General features: G+C 43.3%; 2 protein-coding genes across 7 annotated transcripts; one reads left to right on the forward strand and one right to left on the reverse strand.

The window, feature by feature from the left end:
* Positions 1–636: 636 nt before the first annotated feature.
* Positions 637–16,771, reverse strand: Hnrnpul2 (heterogeneous nuclear ribonucleoprotein U like 2). Of its 5 annotated transcripts, none has more exons than XM_074047396.1 (14): positions 16,075–16,771; positions 13,814–13,949; positions 13,437–13,513; positions 12,553–12,692; positions 12,098–12,188; positions 11,879–11,991; positions 11,269–11,532; positions 10,983–11,105; positions 10,479–10,607; positions 9,724–9,892; positions 7,015–7,215; positions 5,918–5,991; positions 5,549–5,656; positions 637–756 (listed from the first exon to the last, which is right to left on the reverse strand). In XM_074047396.1, exons 1-14 carry the CDS (start codon positions 16,616–16,618, stop codon positions 652–654), a joined length of 2,274 nt encoding a protein of 757 aa, XP_073903497.1. In that variant the 5' UTR covers positions 16,619–16,771; the 3' UTR covers positions 637–651. The 5 variants fall into 5 exon arrangements, 4 of the variants coding, with proteins under 4 accessions (XP_073903497.1, XP_073903481.1, XP_020012038.1 ...); XM_074047380.1 differs by having other exon boundaries at positions 16,036–16,771; XM_020156449.2 differs by lacking the exon at positions 637–756 and adding an exon at positions 5,219–5,428.
* Positions 16,772–17,307: 536 nt separating this feature from the next.
* Positions 17,308–26,139, forward strand: Ttc9c (tetratricopeptide repeat domain 9C). 2 transcript variants are annotated; one of them, XM_020156446.2, is made up of 3 exons: positions 17,308–17,791; positions 21,120–21,302; positions 24,033–26,139. In XM_020156446.2, the coding sequence occupies exons 2-3, from the start codon at positions 21,134–21,136 to the stop codon at positions 24,125–24,127; spliced, it is 264 nt and encodes an 87-aa protein (XP_020012035.2). In that variant the 5' UTR covers positions 17,308–17,791; positions 21,120–21,133; the 3' UTR covers positions 24,128–26,139. The 2 variants fall into 2 exon arrangements, with proteins under 2 accessions (XP_020012035.2, XP_073903555.1); XM_074047454.1 differs by lacking the exon at positions 17,308–17,791 and adding an exon at positions 17,798–18,517.
* The last annotated feature ends 47 nt before the right edge of the window (positions 26,140–26,186 follow it).

Here is a 26,186-nt window from a genome sequence, read left to right on the forward strand (position 1 = left end):
CACCTCTAGTGTGCCTTGCAGGAGCTGGAAGGCCTCTTAAAAGCCTTCTGAAAGAATGTGTATTGAAAACTTGAAAAACGGGGGAGGGGGAGGGGGAGGGGGGGGGAAGGCCGGGCGCCATGGCAGAGATCAAGAGGATCGAGATTCGAAGCCAGCTTGGGTTAATGGTTTGCCAGACCCCGCCGAAAAAAAGCCCATCACAAAAATAGGGCTGGTGGAGTGGCTCAAGGTGAAGGCCCTGAGTTCAAAGGCCAGTAAAACACACACACACACACACACACACACACACACAACACACGGGGAGAGTTAGAAGGGCTTGAACATACCAAAGTAAAGCACCACCCACAGAGGGCACACATTGAGACACCCCCTTGAACGTCAACTTACACGAAAACCGGGACTGAAAAAGTGGCAGTGTGTGCGGGTGGGGGTACTAGTGTGTGTGTGGGAGGGTTAAGAGATTAAGATGACCGGATATGGTTGATGGACTTCAAATATCTATATGAAACACAACTAAATAATCTCTTGCTGAGGGGAAGAGACGATGGGGGCAATGTAACTAATGTACAATATAAATCTAATTGGAATTGTCACTATGAACCCCCCCATAATGAATATATCCTAATAAAAATTTTGTAATTAAAAAAATTTTTATTGACAAAAAAGCCTTCTGAAATACAGCTTGGTGGAGGTGAGACTTGGATCCCCAGATTGCTTCCTAGAAGCCTTTTCTTTCCAACGATGAACATTAAGTGTCTGTGGGCCAGGGCAGAGAAGGGAACAACCCATTATGTCTGTTCCTCAGGGATCAAGATCTAACTTCAGGCACACATAACATAACTTCCCTGGAGAAGACTAGGCCTGCTCATTTTGTGCCTTGCTGCCTGGGGAAAAGCTGGAGTGACCTGTATGTATTAGGGAGACTGGCAACTGAACTTAGCCTAAACATTTCTTTGTGGGCTCCAGAGATACCCAATAAACTTGGAACACCTTCAGGAATAGCAGCATTTCACTGTTGGTAGAATTTTTGAGCCCCATGGTAAGTCATCTAATCAATTCCTTCATCCCAGAGTTGAAGAAGGGTAACTAACCTGGTTGCCCTCTTGGAATGGGTTTTTTTTTTGGTGGTACTGGAGTTTGAACTCAGGGCCTTGTGCTTAGTTGGCTGGCACTCTACCACTTGAGCCACAAGCCTGGTCCAAAGGAAATTTCTTCTGTCTTTCTTTTTTTGGCAGTATTGGGGTTTGAACTTAGGGCTTCATGCTTGCTACTCAGACACTCTACCACTTGAGTCATACCTTCAGCCTGTTAACCCCCCATTCTTAGTTCCTTCTTGGTACTTGTGAAAACTCTAGGAAGAATGGTGGGTTATAATTCCTGAATGCTGACAATGCCTGACACACTGCAGACATTCACACCTAATGAATGGATTGTACTATACATGCTCAAATGCTCAAAAGCTGGGAATAGCAGAGACTTAATGCATTACAGTGTTGGACAAATTTCAGGGTAGTAAGCAAAAATTTCCACACCAACTCACTGTTGATAAAAAGCCAGAAGTGCTTAATAAATATAACCTTGATACTAGATTTAAGCAGGCACTCTACCACTTCAGCCACTCCGCCAGCTCTAATACTAGATTTTAAAAGTTCACGTTTTCTGTACAATTTTCATGCCTAGCAAATTATGAATATTCATCTGCAACCCTGGATGGGGTAAAAACAGTTACTAGAGACAAGGCATGAACTATAAATCATTAAAAATGATTAACTAGGTCTTGGAGTGTAGCTCAGTGGTAGAGCTCTTGCCTAGTGTTATACAAGGCCATGTTTTCAAACTCCAGCATGTATGAGAGGTAGATTAATCAGTTTTAACACTGACTTTAAAAGTCCTAGTGAACTGGGAGTGGTAGCACACACCTGTAATTTCAGCACCCAGGAGGCTAAGATTAGAGAATCCCCAGTTTAGTTTGAAGCCAACCCTGGCTACAGACACTGTCTCCAAAAAAAAAAAAAAAAAAAAAAAGACTCCTAGTGAATAGTCAGCCACCAAACTCAAGGATGGCAATTAGATACAAAGCTCCAAAGCCCTGGATCCAAGTAGGATCTGAGAAGAGAGGAGTTGAAGCACTACCTATAAAATTCCACTCAGAACACTGCATGCCATGAACCTATGCTCTGTCAACCTTAATGCCAAAGGCCCTGACCATTAGAAATTGGTCATGATCAGTTCAGTACTAGTAATGTAATAGTGTTAATTTGTTAATTAAAGTTAACTTCTCATTCTTTACATTCACTAGAAAATAACTCCCATCAAACATCTGATGAATGAATTATGCTTTTCTTCCTAGGTGGCAATTAGTAATGAAAAAGTTATTTTCCTTTTTGCAAGAAACCTTATGTTTTACCTCAAGTACCCAACTGGTTTTAGGATAGCCCAAATACACATAGGTCATAAGTTAAAATTTATTTTCTACTCCAGCACTCAAACTCTTAGCATAAGCATGAACTAAGTAGACCCACTTACATCCCAAAGTGAATGCATGGCTTGGCTCCCAAATGAACGCATGATGGAAAAGGAAGGGAACAGCAGCCATACAAGAGGAAAACCATCCTTGGTTACACCCAGTGGAATTTGAGAAATAAGCATTAAAAAATAAAATAAAATAAAAATAAATAAATAAAACACCCCAATGACACTCTACCCCAGTCAGTACAGCCACAGGAAGATAGGGTGAATTCAATCCAAATGGTTATTTATTCTAAAACTGGAAGCTACTGTGCCAGTAGGTTGTAATGAGAACAGGGAAGAAAAAGTTACAGATGTAAACAATGACACAGTTACATTTTTTTTTTAAATGGTAAAACCCTTTTACTGGCCACTTCCAAGAATGCTTTACAGGTTGTGCAAAAACATTTACAGGCTCCATGTGGTGTTTGTTTTTCTCACAAGCTTCTCCATCTACAACAACTACAACAGACAACTGATAAAACGCTAAACAAGTCTTCTAAGGAAAACAAGGCTAGGGTTCCCACCTGTTTCCATAATCCACATTTGTCCCCTTAACATTATTTCTTCATAATAAAAACAGACAAAAACCCAGATATCCACTGTTGCTGCGAGTAATCTCTTGGACTGAACCAAAAAGGATGTGGCAGTTTCATTCTCCACCTACCTAGAAAAACAGCTTTTTAAAAAAAGATGACTTTTCTAGTGCCAAAAATGAAAAGTACTCCCCCTAATGACACCCCCCCAAAAAAACACCCAAAGCAGTTTAAGCTTTCTCCCCATAGCATCCACAACCCATGTCATAGACTATAAAAAGATGCTATTCACTGGAGGACTGAACATTTAAAAAGGGGTTGGGGGTAAGCCTCTGCCTCAGGAAATTAAATTCTCTATAACATTATCTTGCCCTAAGGGAATTTCTTTGGGCTCCAGTTTTTACTTTCTTGCCCTGATATTATGAGGAAAGTTTTCTCAAACTCCTTTAACAGCAATAAAGAGCTAGTGGGTTACAGTAAGATTCATGCAATCACTTCACCCACTGCCACACACAAATCCATTTGATGGCACCAAAAAGAAGCAGGTACCAAGAGGAAAAAAATATCACTGAGCAAGCAACATCTCCTATCAGCCTCCTGCCCTGTCTAGCCTCAGGGTCACAGGTGCATGAGCAGAAGGGTGTGTCCTAACAGGGATGACCAAAGGGCAAGAATGAGGGTCTGCACACCTAGAAAAGCACTGCATGACAAGAGAGGAAAGATCAAATATCAGCACAAAATTTTAAACAGAGAACTGCCCAGGTGAGAAAGTGGAACTGAAGCATTTTCTAATAGCACAATCCAGGGTTTTCTCTCCCTAGAAAGTGCTATATATGGTGTTTGCTGAGTAAGCTCTTGGTTGACACAATGCTAAGCAGAAAGATGAATTAAAACTGAAGCTGAATATTGAAAGAGCATCCCCATATCCCACCAATATTCTTGAACCCAGCAACCTGTAGCTGTTTTGTCAAGAACTGAGAGCTACAAACTAAACAATCCCACTGATCCTAACTGAAGTTTCTTGACTAGAGGCCCAGATCTCTGGGGGATATGCAAGGAAGCATCCCAGAAAGAATTCTGGTGTTCAAGATGTCTGAGAGGGGTGCTCCCTTTTACACGCATGTACACACATATTCATAAACTCTTCCCAAGCTTTAGCAGCCCCACTGAGCTGCCTCCCTCCCCCCACCCCCACCCCCACCCCTTTTCTATTCACTCTCTACCTATGTATCAAAAAAAACAGCAGGGCAGAGCCCTCCCCCCCCATACTGTATAAAATAGTTGCTATTCTCAGCACCTGGGCCTGGGAGCCCACACCACAGGATTCACCTATATACATAGCTTACTGCAGTGAACAGAGTCCTGCTGCATTTCTATGAGCTGAAACCCTGAGAATCGTTCCTTTTCTTGCACTGTAAGAGGAAGACACTCTGTCAGATGACTTCAGAGACCTCTAGCCTCTCTCAACTTGGAAGACAGAGACTAGAGAATGGCAAATCACAATCTTCAGGCTGAGGGCTACGATCCCACTTTCCCCAAGACTTCATGGGAATTTACTTTTGGGTACATGGAGGGGCAAGCGATTCTGCTCTGCAATCCAGAACAGTTCCCATGTTGGCCTGGAAATCCTGTATTACAGAACCACCTAATTGGCAGTCTCTGTGCCTCAGCCAGATAGCACAAAGGCACAGCAAAGTGAACAATGGGACATTTTGGCCTCCCAGCCCACCAGACCAGATATCCCAAGAGGGAAAGGTTGGTAAAGAAAATACAAACGGTTAGTTGGTGCAAGTGATTGGTAAGAGCCAATCGTTTATTTTCACTGCCCCATCACAAGCGCTCCCTCTGTCCCCACTCCTGCCTGCTCCTACCTGCTAAGGAAGGTACCCTCTTCCCTACACCACTCGCCCTTACTTGGCTGCAAGGCCAGCTGCCTTAGAATGTCAGAAGGGTGACACTTTTCAGTTCTTTTCCTGTCCCAACTGTAGGGTACCTAACAGGTAGCCCTAAGTGCTGCTTTCTGCGCAAATGTTTTTTGATTACAAATATCTAACTAGGTTTGAAATGTTTTATAGAATAAGACAATATTCTTTTCAACAAACTTTAAAAAAAATGTACAGTTTTGTTGTTTTGTTTCCACCCTCCCCCTCCCCCACCCGTTGCGCACCCTCCCCCCCACCACCCGTCCCCAGCAGCTCAGCCCCACCCCAACAGCCCCTGTTTTCCTTGGTTGTGTTTTGGGGGGGTGCTTGGCACCCCCAGAGATTCAGCTTCATGGCTGACAGGCGACAATGGCAGGGGCTTCACCGATACCCTTGGTAACCGTAGTAGTTCCTGTAGTATCGGTCTCTTTCCTGGGGGTGGTGGTAGTAGTAATTCTGCCACTAGAAGAGAGGGGAAACCCATCACTTGGAACCAAAGTTGACTAAGGATGAAAAGGCATAGCACTCATCCTTCTGGTCCTGTCCCTGTTTACCTTCTATCTATCCCAAGAAAATACTTACATCCCGATTGTATTGTCTGTAATAGTCTCTGTATCTGTTGTACTCATAATCTCGCCCATAGAATCGATCGTAGTCTCCCCTGTATCGGTCATAGAAATTACGGTAGCCCTGAGAAAGAGAGAGGAGCAAAAATTTATGGGTTTTTTCAGCAGCATGACCCATGGTCACCCCTTCTTAAACAAGACACAGCTTAGCTTCTTATTATAAACAGGGTAAATTCTTTTCCCAGGAAAAATTCTTCTATATCAACACAATAAGTGGGCAAAACCCTAAGCCCTGAGAAAACAGCCCAAACCCCTCTGCTCCCCCAAGCCAATAGGAATGGCTATCACAGCCCAGAGGGAGGAGCAGAAGGAGAGCTGCACTCACCCCTCTGTTTCCAGACTGCCCCCAGTACTGCTGCCCGTAGGCCCGGTTGTCGTAGCCTCGGCGCTGCCCGCCCACTGGAAGAGAAATGGAGAGCGCGCTCAGACAGCTGGCATGGGGTCCTGGCTCCAAGTATGAGTGGAAATCAAAAAAGTCGGAGCCAAAGGCAATTCTAGGGGAATAGGCCTGATTCAGCCAAGCTCACACAATGTTAATTAAAGCACCAGCCAGGATCTTTTAAAGAGCCTGAGGGGGGAGGGCAGAGGAATACAGACACAAGAAAACCGAGCCACCTTGCTTTTGAAGTTCCCCAATCCTGCAAAACATTTAAGATGGCAAAAGAATACATGGCAGAATTAGAAACATGAGTAAAAAACTGCCATTCTTAGGATCACAGACTTTCAGCCCTGAGAGGGATCTAAGATATCATATCTATACCCATCATTTTATAAAATGGAAATAAAGTCTACATAGTAACTCCATGAGGGCAGGATCTGTTGGTATTCTCAGTGCCCAGCACACAGGCAGCACTTAAAATCTGTTGACTTACAATTACATACACACACACACACACACACATATACAAAGAGCAGTGAATAGATACACACTGTGGATTTAGATGACAAACTAGGCATTCAAAGGGAAAATTAACTTCACTACTGACCTATAACTGGCTTTGTAACTTCACAGAATTACTAAATGATGTATTTACTTTCTGGTCTCTACAGCTGGGTAGAGACAAAACAGCAAGAAAACTTCAGAGAAACAGATTTTACTATCAAATCCTTTTAATGTACTGGCACAGTGAAGTGGGGATCCTATATTGTTCACATGAAAACCAGACAGATGAAAAGGCACAGCACTGCTTTTCAAAGAAACAAACATTTTTGCTGAAAAGTATCATTTCTGTCAAAGCATTATGGAAAAAGTTTAAGAAGCAGGCTTTGTAAAGGACACAGGAAGAAATAAGCTCCATAAAGAAGGCACTTCCTTATTGTGAGTGACCTGACTTGGTTTCCTAGGCCTTTCCTGATGGGTCTTGCTGTCCTCAGCACAAAGAATGAACTAAGGCTGGAGGCTGACGGATCCCCAAGACTCACCATAGCCTTGGCCTCGGCTTCGGTTCTGTCGGTTACGTTTGTTTCGGTTGTTTCGGCGGTTTGTCCTCTTCTCAGAGGGAGGCAGCAGCTTCCTTGCTTCCTCCTTGTACTTAGTGACAAGGGGCTGAGCTTCCTCCTTTTCCAGTTCCCCGTATGTCACCTCATCCATATAGTCGCATTTTTCAGGCAGAGAGAAATTGGCTATAAGAGTAAGAGAGAAGTTTGTGGGTCTATAAAGTGTATAGTTGAGTAAGAACTAATGAAAATTTTACTATAGGAAGCTTAAGATTTTATTTATTTATTTTTTTACAGTCCTAGGAATGGAATTCAGGTCCCTGCACATGCTTAGACAAGTGCTCTATCACTGAGTTATACCCCCCACCCCACCATAGGGTGGTTTAAACCCAGGAGGGCCTTGTGCTCTACTGTTTGAGCCACACTTCCAGCCCTGTTTTTTTTTTTTTTTTTTCCCCCCGAGTCTTGCTATGTTGCTTAGGCTGGCCTTGAACTGGAGATTCTTCTGCATCAGCCTCCTTAATTCTAGGAATATAGGTGTGAACCACCAGGCCTGGACAGACATGACATTTTTTTTTCTCTGGGCAGTACTGGGTTTTAACTCATGGCCTTGCACCTGCCAGGCAGCTGCTTTACCACTTGAGCCACACCTCCAGCCCTTTCATGCTTTAGTTGTTTTTCAGGTAGGGTCTTACCTTTTTGCCCAGAGCTGACCTCAGACAGAGATTCTCCTACCTAGGACCTCTCGAGTAGCTGAGACCACAGACCCACACCAATACACCTGGCTTGTTGGTTCAGACAGGGGGGGGGAGTGGTGAGTGGGTCTCAATAACTTTTTTCCCCCAATGGTCTTGAACCATGATCCGACCCACACCAATACACCTGGCTTGTTGGTTCAGACAGGGGGGGGGAGTGGTGAGTGGGTCTCAATAACTTTTTTCCCCCAATGGTCTTGAACCATGATCCTCCTGATCTCTACCTCCTGCGTAGCTGAGATTACTGGCTTAAGCCACCATACCCAGCCCAAGCATAAGAGTTACATTAGCAAAGCATGAAAATGAGCTGGGTTCATAACTCACTCACCCTTAAATAATCAAATTCACTTTTCTTACTTTAAGTTTTTCCTAAATGGCAACAGCCCCAAGCAAACTGTAGATTCATAAGTTCTCAAGTGATCCATAATAGTGAGCTAGGCTAAGTCTTCTTATCAAAACAGAATAAGGTAACACTGGCTAAAAGTAACAGAAAATTTTGGTGGTGTTTAGGTAAATAGTAACATTTTTAAGAGAAAGCCTTAAAGGCATCAACTTATCTACAAAAGAACAGAGAACAAGAGTACAAATCTCTCATTGCCACTGGTACATGATTAGCACATTTGTCAGTCTCTGGACATCAAGTTCATAGGCTGAGTTCCAGCAGAATTTATTTCAATGGGGCTCTCATGATTTCTTTTTTTTCCCCCTACTACTGGGTGGTTTGAACTCAGGGCCTAGACCCTGAGCCATTCCACCAGTCCTTTTTGTGATGGGTTTTTTTGAGGTAAGGTCTGGAGAACTATTTGCCCAGGGCTAGCTTCAAACTGTGATTCTCCTGATCTCTGCCTCTGGAGTAGCTAGGATTATAGGTATGAGCCACTGGTGCTTGGCTTGTAATTCTTAAATGAATCCAGTTAGTCCAATTTTATGAAACTGCATTAAAATCCTTCAAGAGCCTGAGTGTCAATTTATGGACTGGCAAAGTTCATTCTGTATAAATTTGGAGATTTCAGCTCATGGATGTGTAAACAAGTTCCCATGGCCAGGGATTAACAAAATTTGAAGAGCCAGCAGTTTACAGGGCAGGAAGGAGGCCACAAGCTAAAGACCGAAAGGGGAAAATGAAAATCTTAAAGGAACAGCAGGGAGCAAGATCAAACAAAATAGTTACTACTACCTTGGATGGATCTTGCTACATACAGATTTTGTAATACATTAAACAATTTCATTCATGTACAAAAAAACAAAACAAGAACATAAATGAGGCAAAACAAAACACAAGCCTAATGATACAGAAACCACATATATTAATGAAATCACTCCAACCATCATATTTTAATTTGAATCCTAATAATTTCCCACCCCTCTTTCATGGAAATTATTCCATGAAGAGTGAACTCATTTCATATGTGATTTCCCTACATCTATGATGGTGATGGTCAAATAGTAGATATACTATGAATATTTATACATTGAATAGCTGACTCAAGGAACCTGTTTTTTCTTTGAATTATAGTTATCTTGCAGTCTACCATTTCCTTTTTTTGGGGGAAGGTTTTTCGTGGGTTTTTTTTGGTGGGACTTGGGTTTGAACTCAGGGCTTCTCACTTGCAAAGCAGGTGCTTAACCTCTTGAGCTACACCTCTAGTTCCCTCCTCCTCTTTCTTTTGGGAGACAGGGTCTCACAATGTAGCCAAGGCTGGCCTCTAACTCAAGATCTTCCTGCCTCAGCTTGGCATTACAGGTATGTGCCACCACATAGATTCACTACTTTCCTTTTTGTATCTCATCCAGAGTGAGTCAAGGGATTACTGCTTCCCCATTTACTCTGCTAATTGATTTATTTACAGTGTTGGCATTCATTAAGTTGCTCTTCAGATTTATGCTTTACATATGGAGAGTCATTCCTGGTGCTAAGACTTGTCTAATTTTAGCCCACCTTTCATCTCCAGCATTATAGACTCAGGCACGTCATCTCCTTCCACTTCTTTCCTCAACTCCAGCCTCTTCTTCCAGTCTTCCTCATTAGGGACAACCACTACCACTTTTCGGGAGAAGGTCTTGAACAGCAATAGCTTCCGCCTTTGGCCAGAGTTGTACACATTACACTAGGAACAGGGGAAAAAGGAGATGTTTGGAATAAAAATTACCACTCAACTTCAACCAATTTTCTATCTTTTGCAACTGAAGCACCAGATTAGGAGTTAATATACACACCAAGGTTCAAATCCAGGGCCTTGTACATGGTAGACAAGTGCTCTACCACTGAGCTTTATCACCAAGCCTTCCTTAATTTTTCAAACTGTAGATAACCAATATTTTATTTTGCACATCAGAAAAACTAAGGCTAGAAAGGTTAAAGAGCTTGTCAAGATCACAAATCTAGTAAGTTGTGGAGTCAGGGATCTAAATGAGCTCCAACTCTCCTTCCATTGTCCCTATTACCTGGGTCCATATATGCTCAGGTGAAAACACTAATAAGGAGTACCTCCATTATGTTAAAAAAATGTTACAAACATAACTCAGAAGCACACGGTCATAATTAGATAACCTGATTCTGTTCCTTAATTCAGTTCTGTCCACATATGCATCCCACTTTTTATTGTAAGCAATTATGTCAAAATTGAATGGATGTGAAAATTTCAGCTTTGGATACTCTACAAAACCAGGTTCCTCTTAATGTTTGAACAATACCTGATCAAGAATGAAGTTCCGCTTTGTCCGAGAAGCAATCTGGACCAGCTTACTAAGGCACTGGGAGGCTTGCTGAACTAAAAGGTCTCGGCTTTTGGAGTCCATCTCTGGTTCCTCGAGCCCCTTCATCTGATGAGTATGAGAAGGAAAAAGGAATACAAGAAGTTATGCAGCAAGTTAAAGCTGCTTCTGCTTTAAATGCTACATCTATCATATCAAATCATCCTTCTTCCTTGGTGCTGTGAATATGGTCTAGTTCCTGTAGTAGTAATTTCCATTCTCAACCTGGATATAGGTGAGATTTTATACACTTTCAGTAATTTGACAAAATACCAAAGGAGGAAAAAAAATCCATTTGAAACATAGAAGAAAAGCTCACTTTTCTACTTATGAGACACTTGTTCACAGACACTTAAAAGACTAACTCTCCACTGAGAATATAAGAGTTTCCTGGTATCCCCCAGAACAAATACTATAGCTAGCTAACTGCCCCCAGCAACTGACCCTCATTTGGTTGAGCACAGTCTCAGCTCCCAGGACATTATATCTTTTCTCAGGGTTTTCTTTTGCATATTTCAATGCCCACTGGGTCTTTCCAGATCCAGGTAGTCCCACCATCAGAATGACCTGCAAGCAAACAGAAACAGTAATGCCATGAAAAGTAAGTGGCCATTTTGTAAAAGCCAATTTAAGAACATCCTGCCCATCCCAGTTTATTAATGCTTGGAGAACATACTCATCCACCATTCCAAAATACGAAACCTACATTTCTGTATATTGTTTGGCATACCTCACACTCCTCCATGGTCTTGGGAGGGACTGCAGTGCGCACACGCTCCTCAACAGGCACAGCATGGATGAACACAAACTCTTCTGGTGGTGGGAAGAAGGGTTCTTCTTTCTGACCAAAATTTAATTCTATAACACAATTCTTGCAGAGGACATGGGGTAGAAGGGCCCGATCTGCCAGGGATTCCTTGTTGATCCGGAATGCCACACCTAGGTCTTCTCCATTCTTGGAGAAGGAAAGTTCTACTTCTTCAGTCTCAAAATTCTGTAAGGACAAAGAACAAGACCAGTTATGGGCTGACAGGGTTTGAGGATGATTAAATATTAGCTTTACGTTTTTTTTTTTTTAAAGTTTGGAAAGCTTTCATGTGACAATTTTTATTTATTTTTTAATTGTTTTTTCAATTACTCACATGTGTATACATTGTTTGGGCCATTCCCCCACCCCCCCACACACACCCCATTTTATCTTTTTGAAAACTCAGATTACTGCACAATTCAAATAATGCATCAAATGCATAAAAGCTAGTAGTTGATGGGATGCACAACTGAATTCCCAGGGCCCTTTATTCACCCTTTGCTATGAATCCATAACTCTCAGGAACACTTACAGCAAAGCAGCCAATGACATCGTTCTCCCCAAATATCTGACCAAATTCCTCAAACTGTCCATTCTCTGCCTTGAGTCCTCGTCCATCAAAACCATAAGAGAATTCATCTTCACCTAGAATAGTCAAGAAATCAAAAAATCAGCTACCTAGCCCCAAAGTTCCCATAGAATAAACAACATGGTAGCAGATACAAGCAAGGAAATTACAAAATAACTTTACCAAGCTGTGGACAGGAAAAATCAATAGACCACCCAACTCGAAGAAGAGAAACCTCTATGCAGCCTTCTTTCATTGGGAGATTCTGGGTTACCTGGCCAATCAGAAAAAGGAAATCTTAGATACTCTACCAGACTCAGGAGCAAAGTTTGAGTTAGAAAGATCTTTTTTTGGTGGTGGTGGTGGTACTAGGGTGTGAACTAGGGCCTCATGCTTGCTAGGTAGGCATTCTATCACTTGAGCCATGCCCCCAGGCCGAAAAAAACAAGATTTTTATACATACTGAAAACAATAAATACCACAACTCAACATCAGAATAACTCACTTAAACCAAAACTATGGGAGTCGATTTCTGGGTATTATTGCAGTGGGTATCTTTTTCTAAGCTAATAAAATACAGATGAGTACAATATATAGTTCAATTAACAAATAAATAATGGTTTTAATGAGTATCTTACCTTGGCCTCAAAGCAGACTTTTCCCTTTGTTACTCCGTAAGTACTCCTTGCCCCAGACCAAAGAGTGGGGAACTTCTCTGAGAAAAGTGGCTGCCCTCCATAGCGATCTTTGCTCACTTGAAAATGGAGATCCGAGGTATCTATTAAGGAAGATGCAATTCAATTGTCAGCTATAATACCCCACATTTGAAAGCTGCCAATAGAGTACAAGTATACCCAGTTATCAAAAGGGATAAAAGTTTCTTAGAATTTGTAGACCATGAAGCTTCCTTTTTTTTTTGCGGTACTAGTGCTTGAACTCAGGGCCTTCACCTTAAGCCACTCTACCGGCCCTTTTTTGTGAAGGATTTTTCAAGATAGGGTCTCAGGAACTATTTGCCTGGGTTGGCTTTGAACCACAATCCTCCTGATCTCTGCCTCCTGAGTAGCTACGATTACAGGCATGAGTCAGTAGCTAGGGTTACAGGCATGAGTCACCAGTGCCTGGCTCAGACTATGAAGTTTTCATCTCCAAAATCATGGGTTTTTTTTGTTTGTTTGTTTTCTTTTCGGCAGTATTGGGGTTTGAACTCAGGGTCTTACACTTGCTGGAAAGCCAGTGTACCAGCCCTTTTTTGGTTGGGTATTTTTCGAAATAGGGGTCTCTCAAACTTTTGCCCAGGCTGGCTTCATAAAGTGATCTTCCTGATCTCTGCCTCCTGAGTAGCTACGATTTCAGGTGTGAGCCACCAGCACCAGGTGTCCAAAGTCACTTTTAGGATATCACTTCAGAGGCTGAGACAGAAGGCCAGTTTAGGCTACACAGTGACATCTAGGCTAGCCTGGGCTACATAGCGACACCATTTTAAAAACTAAACAAAACAAACTATCTGTCTTATACATACATGTGTCCAGGTTCACAAGTGTTTGATCTTCTTCCTCATCTTTTGTCTCTTCTTCTGGAGGTGGTGGAGATTTTGAACTATATGTAGTAGGAGAGAAAAACAAATACACCATAATGAAAGCCTTTTTCTTTGAGGGGTGTCTTCATGGCATCATGTCCACTTCAAACTATCAGTGAATATCAAATCCCAGCAGACAGCTTCTTTCAACCAATCAAAAAAGGCAATACGAGCTTCCATGATATATTCATTCTAAAACTTATGCCTAAAAAACCTATTCAATTTTCAAGCCACCCCTCTTTCCAGACTATCCAATCAACACCAGGTATACCAAAATCAGAGCAGATACTCCCTTCAAGGAAAGGGACTGTTTCCCTCACCGGCTGTGGTAAGCCTCCTCTCGGAATTCATAGTAAGCTCGGCCATGTTCATCCTTTTCATCCCGCTGTCTCTTTACCCCCCGCCGCTCACCATCTGAGCCTGCTGGTTTTGACTTTTCACTATCTTGGTCATCTCCTACAAAAAGGAGGGAAAGAAAATCAGAAGTCTTTATAGTGGAGTGTAGAGTAAGCTCAGAACCAATAGCAACTAAAGAGGGATCTGACTATTTGTCTAACCAAAATAGTCAGGTTATTCCCACTGTATCCATTAGAACATTTTACTTCCAAAGATTATCTTCCTGTCATTGGCTGGGATTTTATGGGCAGGGGGGCATTATAGGCTAATAACTATTTATGCCTTCTAAATTTACCTGCTAAAATCAGGTCAAACTTGCAGATTTCTCCCACTATTATGACATAAATACCCCCTAGGTCTTTAAAAAAGCCTTCACAGGTTAAGTTTGATTCTTATCAGATTTGGGTTTAAGGTAGGCACTAATACCGACCTTTTCTAACAGTTTTCCACAGCTTCATGAAATAGAAGTTTGCATTGAAATGCACAGCCACCTAATGGCTTTTTCTTACATAGCAAATGAACAAAAATGCATGATACACAGCTAGATTTTTATCAAGGGCTTTCACTGAAAGTTGGAAGAGCAAACCATTAAATCACAAGAAACCCATAAATAATACTGCATCTTTACTGCACATGATTTGGGGCAGAAAGGTGTTGTCACATATTTAGCAACATTCTTTTTTTTTTTTTTTGGAAATGCTGGGGACTGAACTCAGGGTCTCGTGCTTGCTAGGCAGGCGCTCTACCATTTCAGCCCTTCTACCAGCCCTGTTTCATGTTGGGTATTTTTTGAGAGAGGGCCTTGAGGACCTATTTCCCTGTGCTGGCTTCGAACTCAGATTCTCCTGAGTAGCTAGGATTACAGGCATGAGCCACTGACTCCCAGCTGCAACATTCTTTATAAGAGATATAAAAAAATCCCAGTTTTCCTTTAGGATTCTGCAACACTAAGAAGACTGATAGTAATAATTTCTTTAAAGCCATCCTTTATCCTTTTTGTTTTGTTTTATCTGCTGTTTGGGATACACACAAGACAAAGGTTATGTAAGAGGATTTTTGTTCCAAAACAACAAAAAATCTGCAAGTTACATGTGATTGTTGTAAAATAGGTTCCAATTACACCATGACACTCAGAAGCAACCTAAAAAACGTTATAATAAGAACTAAGACAATCCATTTTTATTTCTTTTTGGCAGTGCTGGGGTTTGAACTCAGGGTCTCACACTTGCTAAGCAGGCGCTCTACCACTTGAGCCACTTCACCAGTCCAAGAGCAACCCACTTTAAGGTAAGAATTGGAAGCAGTTCCCATTTCTCTCCCTACTCTGATGCTAACCAAATAATCACTTCTAAAGAAAAGAGGAAAGGTCACTAACTCCCTGGTGTCTCTACACACTTTCTTCCACAAAGTTACTCACTGAACCCACCAAAACCTCAATGATTACAGTTCAGAAAGTCAAGAATCTAAAATGTAAAAGGCTAGCACAAGTGTACAGCAGATCTATAAACACGTCCATCTACTGATCCCACGGAAAACAAATTAAATAACAGAGACAAGGCAAAAGTCCTAGTCAAGTAAGTAATTTGGTCTAAATGCACAGACTAAGACTTTCTCTTCCCTAGTTAACAATTCAACCCAACCTTCCCTCTTAGACGGCTGTCCCCTACCGCTCAAGCAGGAGCAAAGTTACATGTCCAGATACTGTGTGGCTAAAGCTCTAGCAATGTGCTTTTGACAGGGCGGACTTTTGATGGACTCCTTTTATTGCTTAATATTTTTACGGTGAGAAAGTCAACAGCCAGAGAGCCCTAACGCCTGAACCTTCAACTGTCGGTCTAGCGGTCCCTGAAATCGCCAATTCCTCAGCACATTTTCGGCTAAAAAAAGATAAGCAGCAGGAGAGTCTGCTCCACAGGTAGCTCGCATGCAAAATCACTCACTTCCATTCACTGGCACCAAGAAACCAAGTTAGGCAGGAACTCCTGCAAAGAGTGAAGCCACGGAGGAGGCCAGACCCCTCAGAAAGGTGGCAGGGGATGAAAGCGACCTCCCCTGGGGAGTCCCATCAAACAGCGACGGGAGCCGTGCACTTTCGGGTAAGCGGGAACAAGGCATCGGACGCCGCGGTGCCGGAGCAGGGACGCACCCGGCAGGTTGGAGCCGGGCTCCACTGCCAGCTCCTCACCCTGTTCCTCGGCGGCCTTGTCACCCGGTGCCTCGGATCCCGGCGTCTCGTCGCCGCTCCGTTCCTCCGGCTCGTCTTCCTCCCCCTTGCCGATGCTCGGCTCTTCACCACCATTGACCCCACCTGACCCGGCCGTGGACTCTGTCGGCTTGTCGGAAGCATCGGGCTCGGCCGCGGCTTCCATGGCTGCCGCCTCCGGGGGCTCCGGCGGCGGCAGCGCGGCCTGGCCCGAGGACTGAGCAGGGGGTGGCTCTTCGTCCTCGTCCTCAAGCAGCGCCTCCTCGTCCTCCTCCTCCTCCTCCTCCTCTTCGTCCTCCTCCTCGTCCCCGCCCGGGCCGCCGCCCGACGCGGCCACAGGCCGAGGCTCCGCCTTGCAGGCCCCGCCGGGCCCGGCCCCGCCACCGCCGGCCTCGTCCTCGAGCATCTCGGCGTCCAGCGCCTCTTGCAGCCGCTGCGCCAGATCCATCTTGAGGCCGCGCGAATCCAGACCCCGCCGCTGCAGCTCTGACCGCAGCTCGGTCACTTTCAGCCGCTTCACCTCCATCGCCGCCGCCGCCTCCTCCGCCTCCCGCCGCCTCCTCCCCTGCGAACCGTCGACCGAGCCCGACCGCGCAGGCGCCGCCGCCGCCCGCCTCCGCCTCCCGCGCCAGCACTGAGCCCGCGCGAGCGCACGCACGCACGCAGCGGCGGAGGCCGCGCAGTCCCGCCGCTGTGGTGTTTAGGTCTCCTTCCTCCTCCCCTCCCCCTTTCGGCTCAAGGAGCCCAAAACAACCCAACGCGGAATAGCTTTCCTTCCAGCTCCTCGGTGCCCTACCGCGGACAGGCGCGCGCAGAAGACGACGGAGTTTCCTCCCTCCTTCTCGCGCCCTCGGGCCAATCAGCGCCGGCGGTACCACCGCGCAGCCGCACCGAAATCTGAGACAGGAAGGGCTGGCTATGCCTCAAGTGCCTCGTAGGACGGAAACGTGTGCGCGCCCGTCTTTCCGTACTTCAACCGGGGGTTCTGCGCAGCCGTCCGGGGCCCCTCCCGTCCTTTCACCAGCAGTACTTCCGGCTCACTTCCAATTGCCGAGGCATCCTGAGGCTGGCTGGGGCCTGTCTCTATTCCGTGTGAAAGCAGCTTTTTGAGACTAACAACAAAATCCGGAAAGCAAGCTGTTGCAATATGAAAGACAACTAGTAATTATTTTCGTGAGCTAGTAGGTAAAAAGGCTTTTCAAAACCAAGAACTATAGTAACCTTTTCTCTGAACATCTGAACTTCTACCTAGCAACGGGCGTCCTAACCCCGCCTTTTATTTCTGTCATTGGCCAGCTTGAATCGTCGTCTGCCGCCCTCATTGGCCATCTGTGATCGTCTTGATTTTTCAATTGGCGAAGCGTTTGCCCCCGCCCCGGGTTGGTGTGCTGGGAAGGTGGGGTCGTTTCTGCGGGATTACTTTTTCAGAAGCGCTTCTGATTGGGCGTCGTGGCGCAATGTACGCGACCCTTTAGATACCATATTGCTGCAGGTCGGACCCTTTCCTTTCCGTGCTCCCGACCTTAACCAGAAGCTCTTGAGGAAACGTCCGGGCTTGGGCCTCTGCAGAGGGCCTGGAACTGCCCGGGTACTTGGTGGGCTTGTAGCTGGGATGCTTATGCGGCTCCCTCAGCCCCACCTGCGGTTTATTGCCACGGACCTCATTCGCCTCGTTCCTCATCTCACAGCACAGTCACCGGTAACTGTCTATTGAGTAAGGACAAATAAATAGGTGGAAGGGGCCAAGCCCTTTCGATTTGGCGTAGCTGTCGTTACCGCCCACTCCTTTTCACTTCCAGGTCGGGGGTGGGGCGGTGTGTCTGGAAGGAGGAAGTGAGTTATGCAGGCGTGTGGACTCCTCCGGAGGGCCTTTGCTCTTTCGGGGAGTCGCCTCACTCCGGGATCGCCACTTTAGGGAACCACTTAATCCTTGGCTTCGGTATCCCCACATCCTCTTCCTAACTTGTTACCTGCACTTCTGGAGACTGAGAAACACTTCAAGAGGAGAGGTGGGGGCTGTAGTAGAAACCAGCAAAGCTCCCCTCCCGGGGGCCCTCTTGGGGAAGGGTAATTTTCCGCCCTCCCAAATAACTGGGCTGCTAAATCCCAGTTATTTGGATTCCAACCCCAGAGCTTCAATTGCTCTTCCACTTCCCAATTCTGCAAGAGCACTGGGCAACCAAAGTTATGGAGAAGCGCCTGCAGGAGGCTCAGCTGTACAAGGAGGAAGGGAACCAACGCTACCGGGAAGGGAAATACCGGGAAGCTGTGAGTAGGTACCACCGAGCTCTACTGCAGCTGCGGGGTTTGGACCCGAGTCTGCCTTCCCCGATACCTAATCTAGGACCTCAGGGCCCGGCTCTTACACCTGAACAAGAAAACATACTGCACACCACCCAGACAGACTGCTACAACAATCTGGCTGGTAAGAACAGGGATGAGGGTGGGTAGAGAGCATCAAGGAAGGAACAACACATTTTCAACATTAAAAACACTGACGTTCTGTTCTGCGGCCATCCAGTTATTCTGACATGAATTGAAATCGATTTCCAACTTAAAGAACTCTTATTAAATTGCTATTGAGCAGGGCTTCTCAAACCTCACTTGGAGGGTTGGTGAAAACACAACTTCCTGGGCCCTACCCCCAGAGATTCAGATTGATTTAGTGGGTCTAGGGTCTGTATGCGTTTCCAACAAGCTCTTAGGATGCTGATAAGTTTAAAACATTTTTCATACTGTAGAAAAACTGGCGTTAAGGAAATGTGATGTTTAAGAAACAAGTTATTTCCTTCAGCTGGTGGTGTAGATGATTTATATTCCATGGTTTGTGTAGTTTGTCCTCTTTCCTATTAACCAGATAACTTGCTTAACCATTATCTTCCTCCATTTCCAGGTAGCCTTTGGGTAAAGAAATGCCATAGTATGAGGGTTAGTTTACTAAGAGAAAAGAGCCCCCGTCTTTTTTTGGTGGGATTGAACTCAGGGCTTTGAGCAGAGCTTCTCACTGGCAAAGCAGGCTCTTTACCACTTGAGCCAGTCAGCCAGGACTATTTTGTATTGGGTATTTTTGAGATGAGGTTTCACGAACTATTTGCCCAAGCTGGCTTTGAAAGGCCATCCTGAGTAGCTAAGATTACATGTGTGAACCACTGATACCCGGCTCCAACACAGTTTTACTCAAAGTACTCTTAAATTTTCGTTTGTTTATTATATATTCCTCCCAGTGGGGGACTCGGATACACAAGCTCTATTTAATAGTCAAGATGTGTACCTTGAGCTGGGTGCTGGTGATTTATGCCTGTAATTAGATACTTGGGAGGTAGAGCTCAGAAGGATAATGATTTGAAGCTAGCCCTGGCAAATAGTTTGTGAGACCCTGTTCCGAAAATACCCAACACAAAAAAGGGCTAGTGGGGTGGCTCAAGTGGTAGAATGCCTGCCTGGGAAACCTGAGGCCCTGATTTCAACCCCCGTTCTGACAAAAAAAAAAAAAAAAGGTGTGTCTTGTTCCTTTTATTATGTTTCTTGTTTAGTGTTTGTACATGGCCAATTCTTGATAACTAGTTATCAAATGAATTAATGAAGCTCAGGTGATGGATGAGTTGACTACTGGGGAATAGCTCAGTATAAACCACATGACCACTTGGTGGGGATGTTGTAGAAGGGATGCAAACAAGCCCAGGTCACCTTTTTTTTTTTTTTTTCCTGGCTACACTAGGGTTTGAACTCAGGGCCTCTTGCTTGCTAGGAAGGCACACTACTGCTTAGCCACACCTCTAGCCTTCAGTATTTCCCTTCTTCAAGGCTGACATGGATGTGAACATTGCCTCCTAACTAGGTTTTTATTTTGAGGTCCCATTAAATTATCCATGAGAATAGCAAAGTGATATATTGCCATTTAAAATGATGATTTTTGGGGGCTGGAGCCATGGCTCAAATGGTAGAATGCTTGTGTAACATGAGTGAGGCCACGGCTTCAGTCCCTAGTACTGAGGGGAAAAAAAAGGGAAAAGATTTTGAAGTTAGTACACTTGGTTCAAATTTCATATTTATTCCACCTAAAACCATGAGATCTTAGACAATTTGCTTAACTTTTCAGTCATGATTTCTTCATCCATTAAATGGGTATAGTAAAACCAATTTCATAGTGTAGATAATTAATTGAGAGTATATCAAACACAATACAGTGCTTGCTATTTCCTTACATAATAACAACCATTGTGACTGGGTGCTGGTGGCTCAGGCCTATAATCCTAGCTATTCCGATCAGGAGTAGAGATCAGGAGGATTGCAGTTCAAAGCCATATAGTTCCATGAGATCTTATCTTGAAAAACCCTTCACAAAAATAGGGCTGGTGGAGTGGCTCAAGGTGGAGCCCTGAGTTCAATCTCCAGTACCTCAGGGAAAACAAACAAAAGAACAATCATTGTTAGCAAAGCTATAATACAAGAATTATGGTGAGCAAGATGCTGGTGGTTTCTGCCTAGCATAAGGGAGGCTGAGATTGGGAGGATTGTGGCTTGAGGCCAGCCCTGGGAAATACTTCCTGAGACCCCTACCTCCAAAATAACGAGAGCAAAATAGACTAGAGGTGTGACTCAAATGGTAGAGCACCTGCTTTGTGAGCATGAACCCCTGAATTCAAATCCCAGTTCCACCAAAAAGAAAAAAAAAAAAAAGAACTGTGGTGAGATGGGGAATTGAAGACCTAGAACCTTGGATAGAGGAGACACAATGAAGAAGAGTTTTAGATAAAATTTTAAAGTATGTTCTTTTCAGTCTGTGGCTGGGCCTAGCACAGCATTAGGTACACAATGACAATTGGTAGATACTGAAGTAGATTTCAAGTATGTAAAGCTTTTATTCACTACTGTATCTTTAGTGCTTGCAAGAGGGTGTGGCACATGGGGACACTTTAGCATTTGTCATATGAGTGAACACTGGGGACTTCTTTGAGATGGCAAGTGGAAACTGATTTAATAAGCCCCTTTTCCTTCTTCTTTCCACCTTTAATTTGGCCGATTAGCCTGTCTCCTTCAGATGGAGCCAGTGAACTACGAACGAGTGAGGGAATATAGTCAGAAAGTCCTGGACCAACAGCCTGATAATGCCAAGGCCTTGTATCGGGCTGGAGTAGCCTTTTTCCATCTGCAGGACTATGACCAGGCTCGGCAATACCTCCTGGCTGCTGTCAGTAGGCAGCCTAAAGGTGAGTGAGAAGGGCATTGAAGTAGAGAGGACAAATGAAATTGTCCTGCTATCAACAGACAGTGTTTAGGGGATAGATTATGCTGGGCGCCAGTGGCTCATGCCTGTAATACTAGCTACACAGGAGGCAGAGATCAGGAGGATCGAGTTTAGAGGCCAGCTGGGGCAAGAAAAACCGAGATCCTGTCTCAGAAGTACCCAACACAAAAACGGGTTGGCAGAGTTGCTCAAGTGGGAGAGAGCCTACAAAGCAAAGATGAGGCCCTGAGTTCAAACCCCAGTACTGCCCAAGAAAAGGTAGTACTTGAAACTTAAGGAGTGGCTCACGCCTATAATCCTAGCTACTCTGCCTATCATCACAGCTACTCAATAAGCAGAGAACAGGAAGATCAAGGTTTGAAGCCAGCCCCTTTGTGAGACCCTATCTCAAAAAGACCCATCACAAAAATGGGCTGGTGGAGTGACTCAAGGTATAGGCCCTGAGTTAAAACCCCAGTATGGCAAAAAAAACAAAAAACAAAAGTCTTGGTGTAGTGGTGGTATTTATGGAAAGGTATACAGTGAGCAAGGCTTCTTCCACGCCTGTGTTCTTGCTTCTATAAGAAAGCAATATTAATTGTGTGTATACCCTTAGGAAATATTAAGCTTAAACAGATGTATGTGTTTATATATGCCTATTCTTGGTTTATGCCTGTTGTATATACATGCATGTTTTTATGTATACAAGCCTGTTTTTCACATATATGTAAAATACGAGGCTGGGATGTGGCTCAAATGGTAGAGTGCCTGCCTAGCAAGCCAGAGTTCAAACTCCAGCAACAGCAAAATTAATTAAATAAAATTTCTGTTACTTCCCCCCCCCACACACACACACAGGGCCCTGCACATGCCAAACAGATACTACACTGCTTGCTCATATTTTTAGAATTTATTTATTTATTTAATTTATTTATTTTTGAGACAGTGTTCCACTGTGTAGCCCACACGGGTCTGGGACTTGAGATTCTCCTACCTCCTCCTAAGTGTTGTGATTATAGGTGTGTGCCACCCACACCATGTAATGTTTTGATAGGTATATACACTATATAATATTTAAGTCAGGTTAAACATACCTACTCAAATACTTATCATTCCTTTATGGTAAAAGGTTTGGAAGTCCTTTTAGCTTTTTGAAAGTTACACTGCAATATCATTTTCTGTAGTCACCCAATTCTGCATGAAAGGGAATTTATTTTTTGTTTTTTGGTGGCACTGGGGCTTGAACTCAGAGCCTTATGCTTGCGAAGCTTGCTAGCTAAGTGCTCTATCACTTGAGCCACTCCACCAGCCCTGTTTTTGTATTGTGTTTTTTCAAGATAGGGTCTGGAGAACTATTCCCCTGGGCTGGTTTTGAACCTCCTCATCTCTGCCTCCTGAGTAATTAGGATTATAGGTGTGAGCCACCGGCACCTAGCAAAAGGGAATTTTTTTTTTTTATTGATAGGAAGAGTGCAAGGCCTCTTCACTGTGCTTTATTTATTTTAGTTTTTGGTGATACTGGGGCTTATACTTAGGGCCTCATGCTTTCTGTGTAGGTGCTCTACCACTTGAGCCACTCCACCATCTGAAAGGAAATTTTAGAAGCATTATTTTTTAATATTTAAGTCATACCCTTTAACACTGTGACTGGAATAGCATGTGAATCCCAGTTAAACTTGATAACCCTCATTCTGCCTGCTCTCCAGCGAGGGGCTGGCCTTTGCGTTTGCCATCATTTTATTCTTCAGCTCCAACTCTTCAGCTCCAGCTAACTCCAGGTTTGACCTAGAAAAAGAATTGGCCTACTAAAAAAATTTGAGAGTTTGCACTTTGTTTCTAAGGCAAAAAGGATACTGTGAAGTAAATAGCAGGCTCATGCCAGGCACTGGTGGCTCACACCTGTAATCAGGAGGTAGAGATCAGGAGGATCTTGGTTCAGAGCCAACCCGGGCAAATAGTTTGAGGACCCTATCTTGAAAAAAATCCATCACCATTGGCTCAATGATGGAGTGGCTCAAGGCCCTGAGTTCAAACCCCAGTACTACAAAAAAAAAAAAAAAAAAAAAAAAGCAGGCTCATTCTTGTTGGTTGGTTCAGTACTGAAAATTGTCTCCCATTTGTCATTGTGGCTTAGAGCAGCTACTGGAGGTTAGAAGCAGAGGGGCCCCAAGCACAGCAGTGCAGTAAAATCTCACTAATTTAAATAATGCTAAACTACTGCAAATTAATAAAGATGTGAAATATGAGCTATTTGTTCATGTTTCTTACCTTCAAGCACATAGATTAAGTTCTACTAGCTGGTCATGATGGCACATGCCTTATAGTCTCAACTACTCTGGTATATTGAGAATGAAGAGCTGCTTGAACCTGTGAGTTCAGCACCAGCCTAGACAACATCACAAGACCCCATCTAAAAGCAAACAAAAACCCATAGATTAAATGCCACCTATGTGAATAATAACTATTTCATCAAACTCCCTTTCATTAAATTATAAAACTAGCAACCCATCCAGACAGGTATAGAGACTTTTTAAAAATTCAAAGTGGTGTTAGTAATGGAATTTACTATTACATGGAACAATTGTGGTATTCTCAGATTTTGGAGAGAGAAAATAAATGGGACTATATTCACAACCTTCTCTTGTCCAACCTGTGGTCATGGTCTGTCTCTAATTACCTTCTCATCTTAATTGCCTTCTCATCATCTTCCAAGATGCCAATGTCCGGCGGTACCTCCAGCTGACACAGTCGGAACTCAACAGCTACCATAGGAAAGAGAAGCAGCTGTACCTGGGCATGTTTGGTTAATGAAGAAAAAAGATGCTCCTTCATGTGAACTTGGGTGGACCATTAAAGATCCATCAAAGGAAAACCTGAGCCTCAGCAAGATAAATTAATCTTATATCTCTGATCCAGGTGGATTTGTTTTGTTTCCTGTTCTAAACAAGCTCTTTGATACTTAGACCATCTGTATGTTGTTTTTTTTTTCTTTAGCCTATCCACATATCATTTTTAATACATGTTATTGTTGAGGGTTTTTGCTTTGAGAAGTAAACTAGGAAACAGTCCTCTGGTATGGATTAATCTATTTCTGGCATAGACTTTAATGAGATGCTGTTAGGTGTATTTATATACAGAGAAGACTAGCAGAGGATGAAATAGTAAGGTTAGGCAGAAAGGAGTTTCTGTTTCCTCAGATGCCCAAATCAAACTGGTAAATACATTTTTGTGAAACTAGGTAATTTTAAATTGGGCCCAATTATATTTAAATGAAAGGCTTGAAATTAATCATTTTTTATTTAAATCCCTTAGTCTCCTTAACATTTCAAACACGTTCAGATTCTTTTTCCCCTGTAAGAATGTCTCTAACCAGGTACAGTAGTGCATTCCCAATCCCAGCATTCAGGAAGCTGAGGGTAGTCTGGGCTACATGGCAAGATTTGTCTCAAAAAAACAAGGGCCAGGAAGGTAGTTTGGTGTTAGAGCATTTGCCTAGCATGAGTGGGGCTCTGGATTCTTCCCGGGGGGGGCAACACTACAAAGAAAACTAAAAAGCATCTTCTATTATTTTCTGGTAATTTCTACTCCTTGCTTATTGCTGTTACTCAGATCACATAGTATACTTACTTTTTCATTAAACTGTCCTATCTTAAAACTTCTAGAGTCAAGCACAAGTATTTATTCAATAACCCTTCAGTCTTTATGCCAAAAAAAAATTTAATTTTTAATAGATACAGATGTACAGTATGCTCATTTGTCTAAAAATCATAGTAAAGACAGATTACCATGCCATCTGGAAACAATACCACAACAGAGCAGGATAAAAACCTAAATCTCTTCGTTAACCTGTCATCCTGTATTTTGCAAGAGATCGGTTCCTTACAGGGCAGGGAAGCAACAAGAAAGGCTGTTACTGCTCAGTATCTTGGAAATACCTGATAGAACACTGGTAAAGCTGGGTTGGGCATGAAAGTAGGGTGCACATCTAGTGTAGGTTTAGCTCAGTAAGTTCTGTCAACCAGGAGCTCCCTTATCACTATGTTTACACATATGATAATAGTCATAATCCACAATACTAAATAATTGTGTATCTGAATAGTAGCTAACATAATGTAGCATCATTGCTACCTTTATAAGTGGAGGTAATAAGCATGTGTCACTTGTCACCATATAAAAACCATAAACCAAATAGATTTCTGAGGAAAAAAAAATTAAAAACACTCTAGTTTGTCAGCAATACCCAACTCTTCAAATGGGCTAGCCTCCTTTTTGTTCCTCTCTGTATTTTAAATAATACAACTATCAGCATACATCAAAAAGGTTTTCTGCAAATAATCTCATAAAGCCCAAGGACAGAACTAACAAATACAAGAAGTAGAATGTTTTACTTCTTAAATTGTTAAACTTAGGTTTATTGATAAAATTTTATCATGGTAAATCCTGTCAAGTCAGTTTAGCCAGAAACTCTTTATTGTGTTTCCTCTTAATAATTTTCCATTCACTGATCCTTATCTACCCTATCCCTTAATTATAAGTCCTACCTGCCTTGTTGGAGTTAAGACTTGTGCCTCATCTCTGTCCCCCACTGCAAAACCTGGTTGTAGTGGTTCCTATACCTATTGTCATGACTTCCCCTTAAATAATCTGCCTTACCATGCTTTTAAATTTTTTTAAAAAATTTTGTCGTGTTTTATGTTTCATTTGTTTCATGCTGGTTTTGCTTTCTGATGTTCTATTATCTTGTATTTCAAAAACCTGATGTTACCATAAGCTGTCTTCTACATTTAGGAGGAAAAAAATAAAATTAATATTTAAAAATGCATTTTAGAAACTTATTTCACTAATCCTTTTCTTAGCACTACTAAGA

Source organism: Castor canadensis, chromosome 1, assembly GCF_047511655.1.
Source record: "Castor canadensis chromosome 1, mCasCan1.hap1v2, whole genome shotgun sequence".
Classification (NCBI taxonomy): Eukaryota; Metazoa; Chordata; class Mammalia; order Rodentia; family Castoridae; genus Castor; species Castor canadensis.

Coding starts and splice junctions, on each gene's coding strand:
- Hnrnpul2 (XM_074047380.1), bottom strand. CDS start 16,618: ATGGAGGTGAAGCGGCTGAAAGTGACCGAGCTGCGGTCAGAGCTGCAG. Junction 13,514..13,813: donor GAGGAGGCTTACCACAGCCG/GTGAGGGAAACA, acceptor TACTACATATAG/TTCAAAATCTCCACCACCTC. Junction 10,608..10,982: donor CTGTGCTCAACCAAATGAGG/GTCAGTTGCTGG, acceptor CATACTCATCAG/ATGAAGGGGCTCGAGGAACC.
- Ttc9c (XM_074047454.1), top strand. CDS start 18,280: ATGGAGAAGCGCCTGCAGGAGGCTCAGCTGTACAAGGAGGAAGGGAAC. Junction 18,518..21,119: donor CTGCTACAACAATCTGGCTG/GTAAGAACAGGG, acceptor TTGGCCGATTAG/CCTGTCTCCTTCAGATGGAG. Junction 21,303..24,032: donor TGTCAGTAGGCAGCCTAAAG/GTGAGTGAGAAG, acceptor TCATCTTCCAAG/ATGCCAATGTCCGGCGGTAC.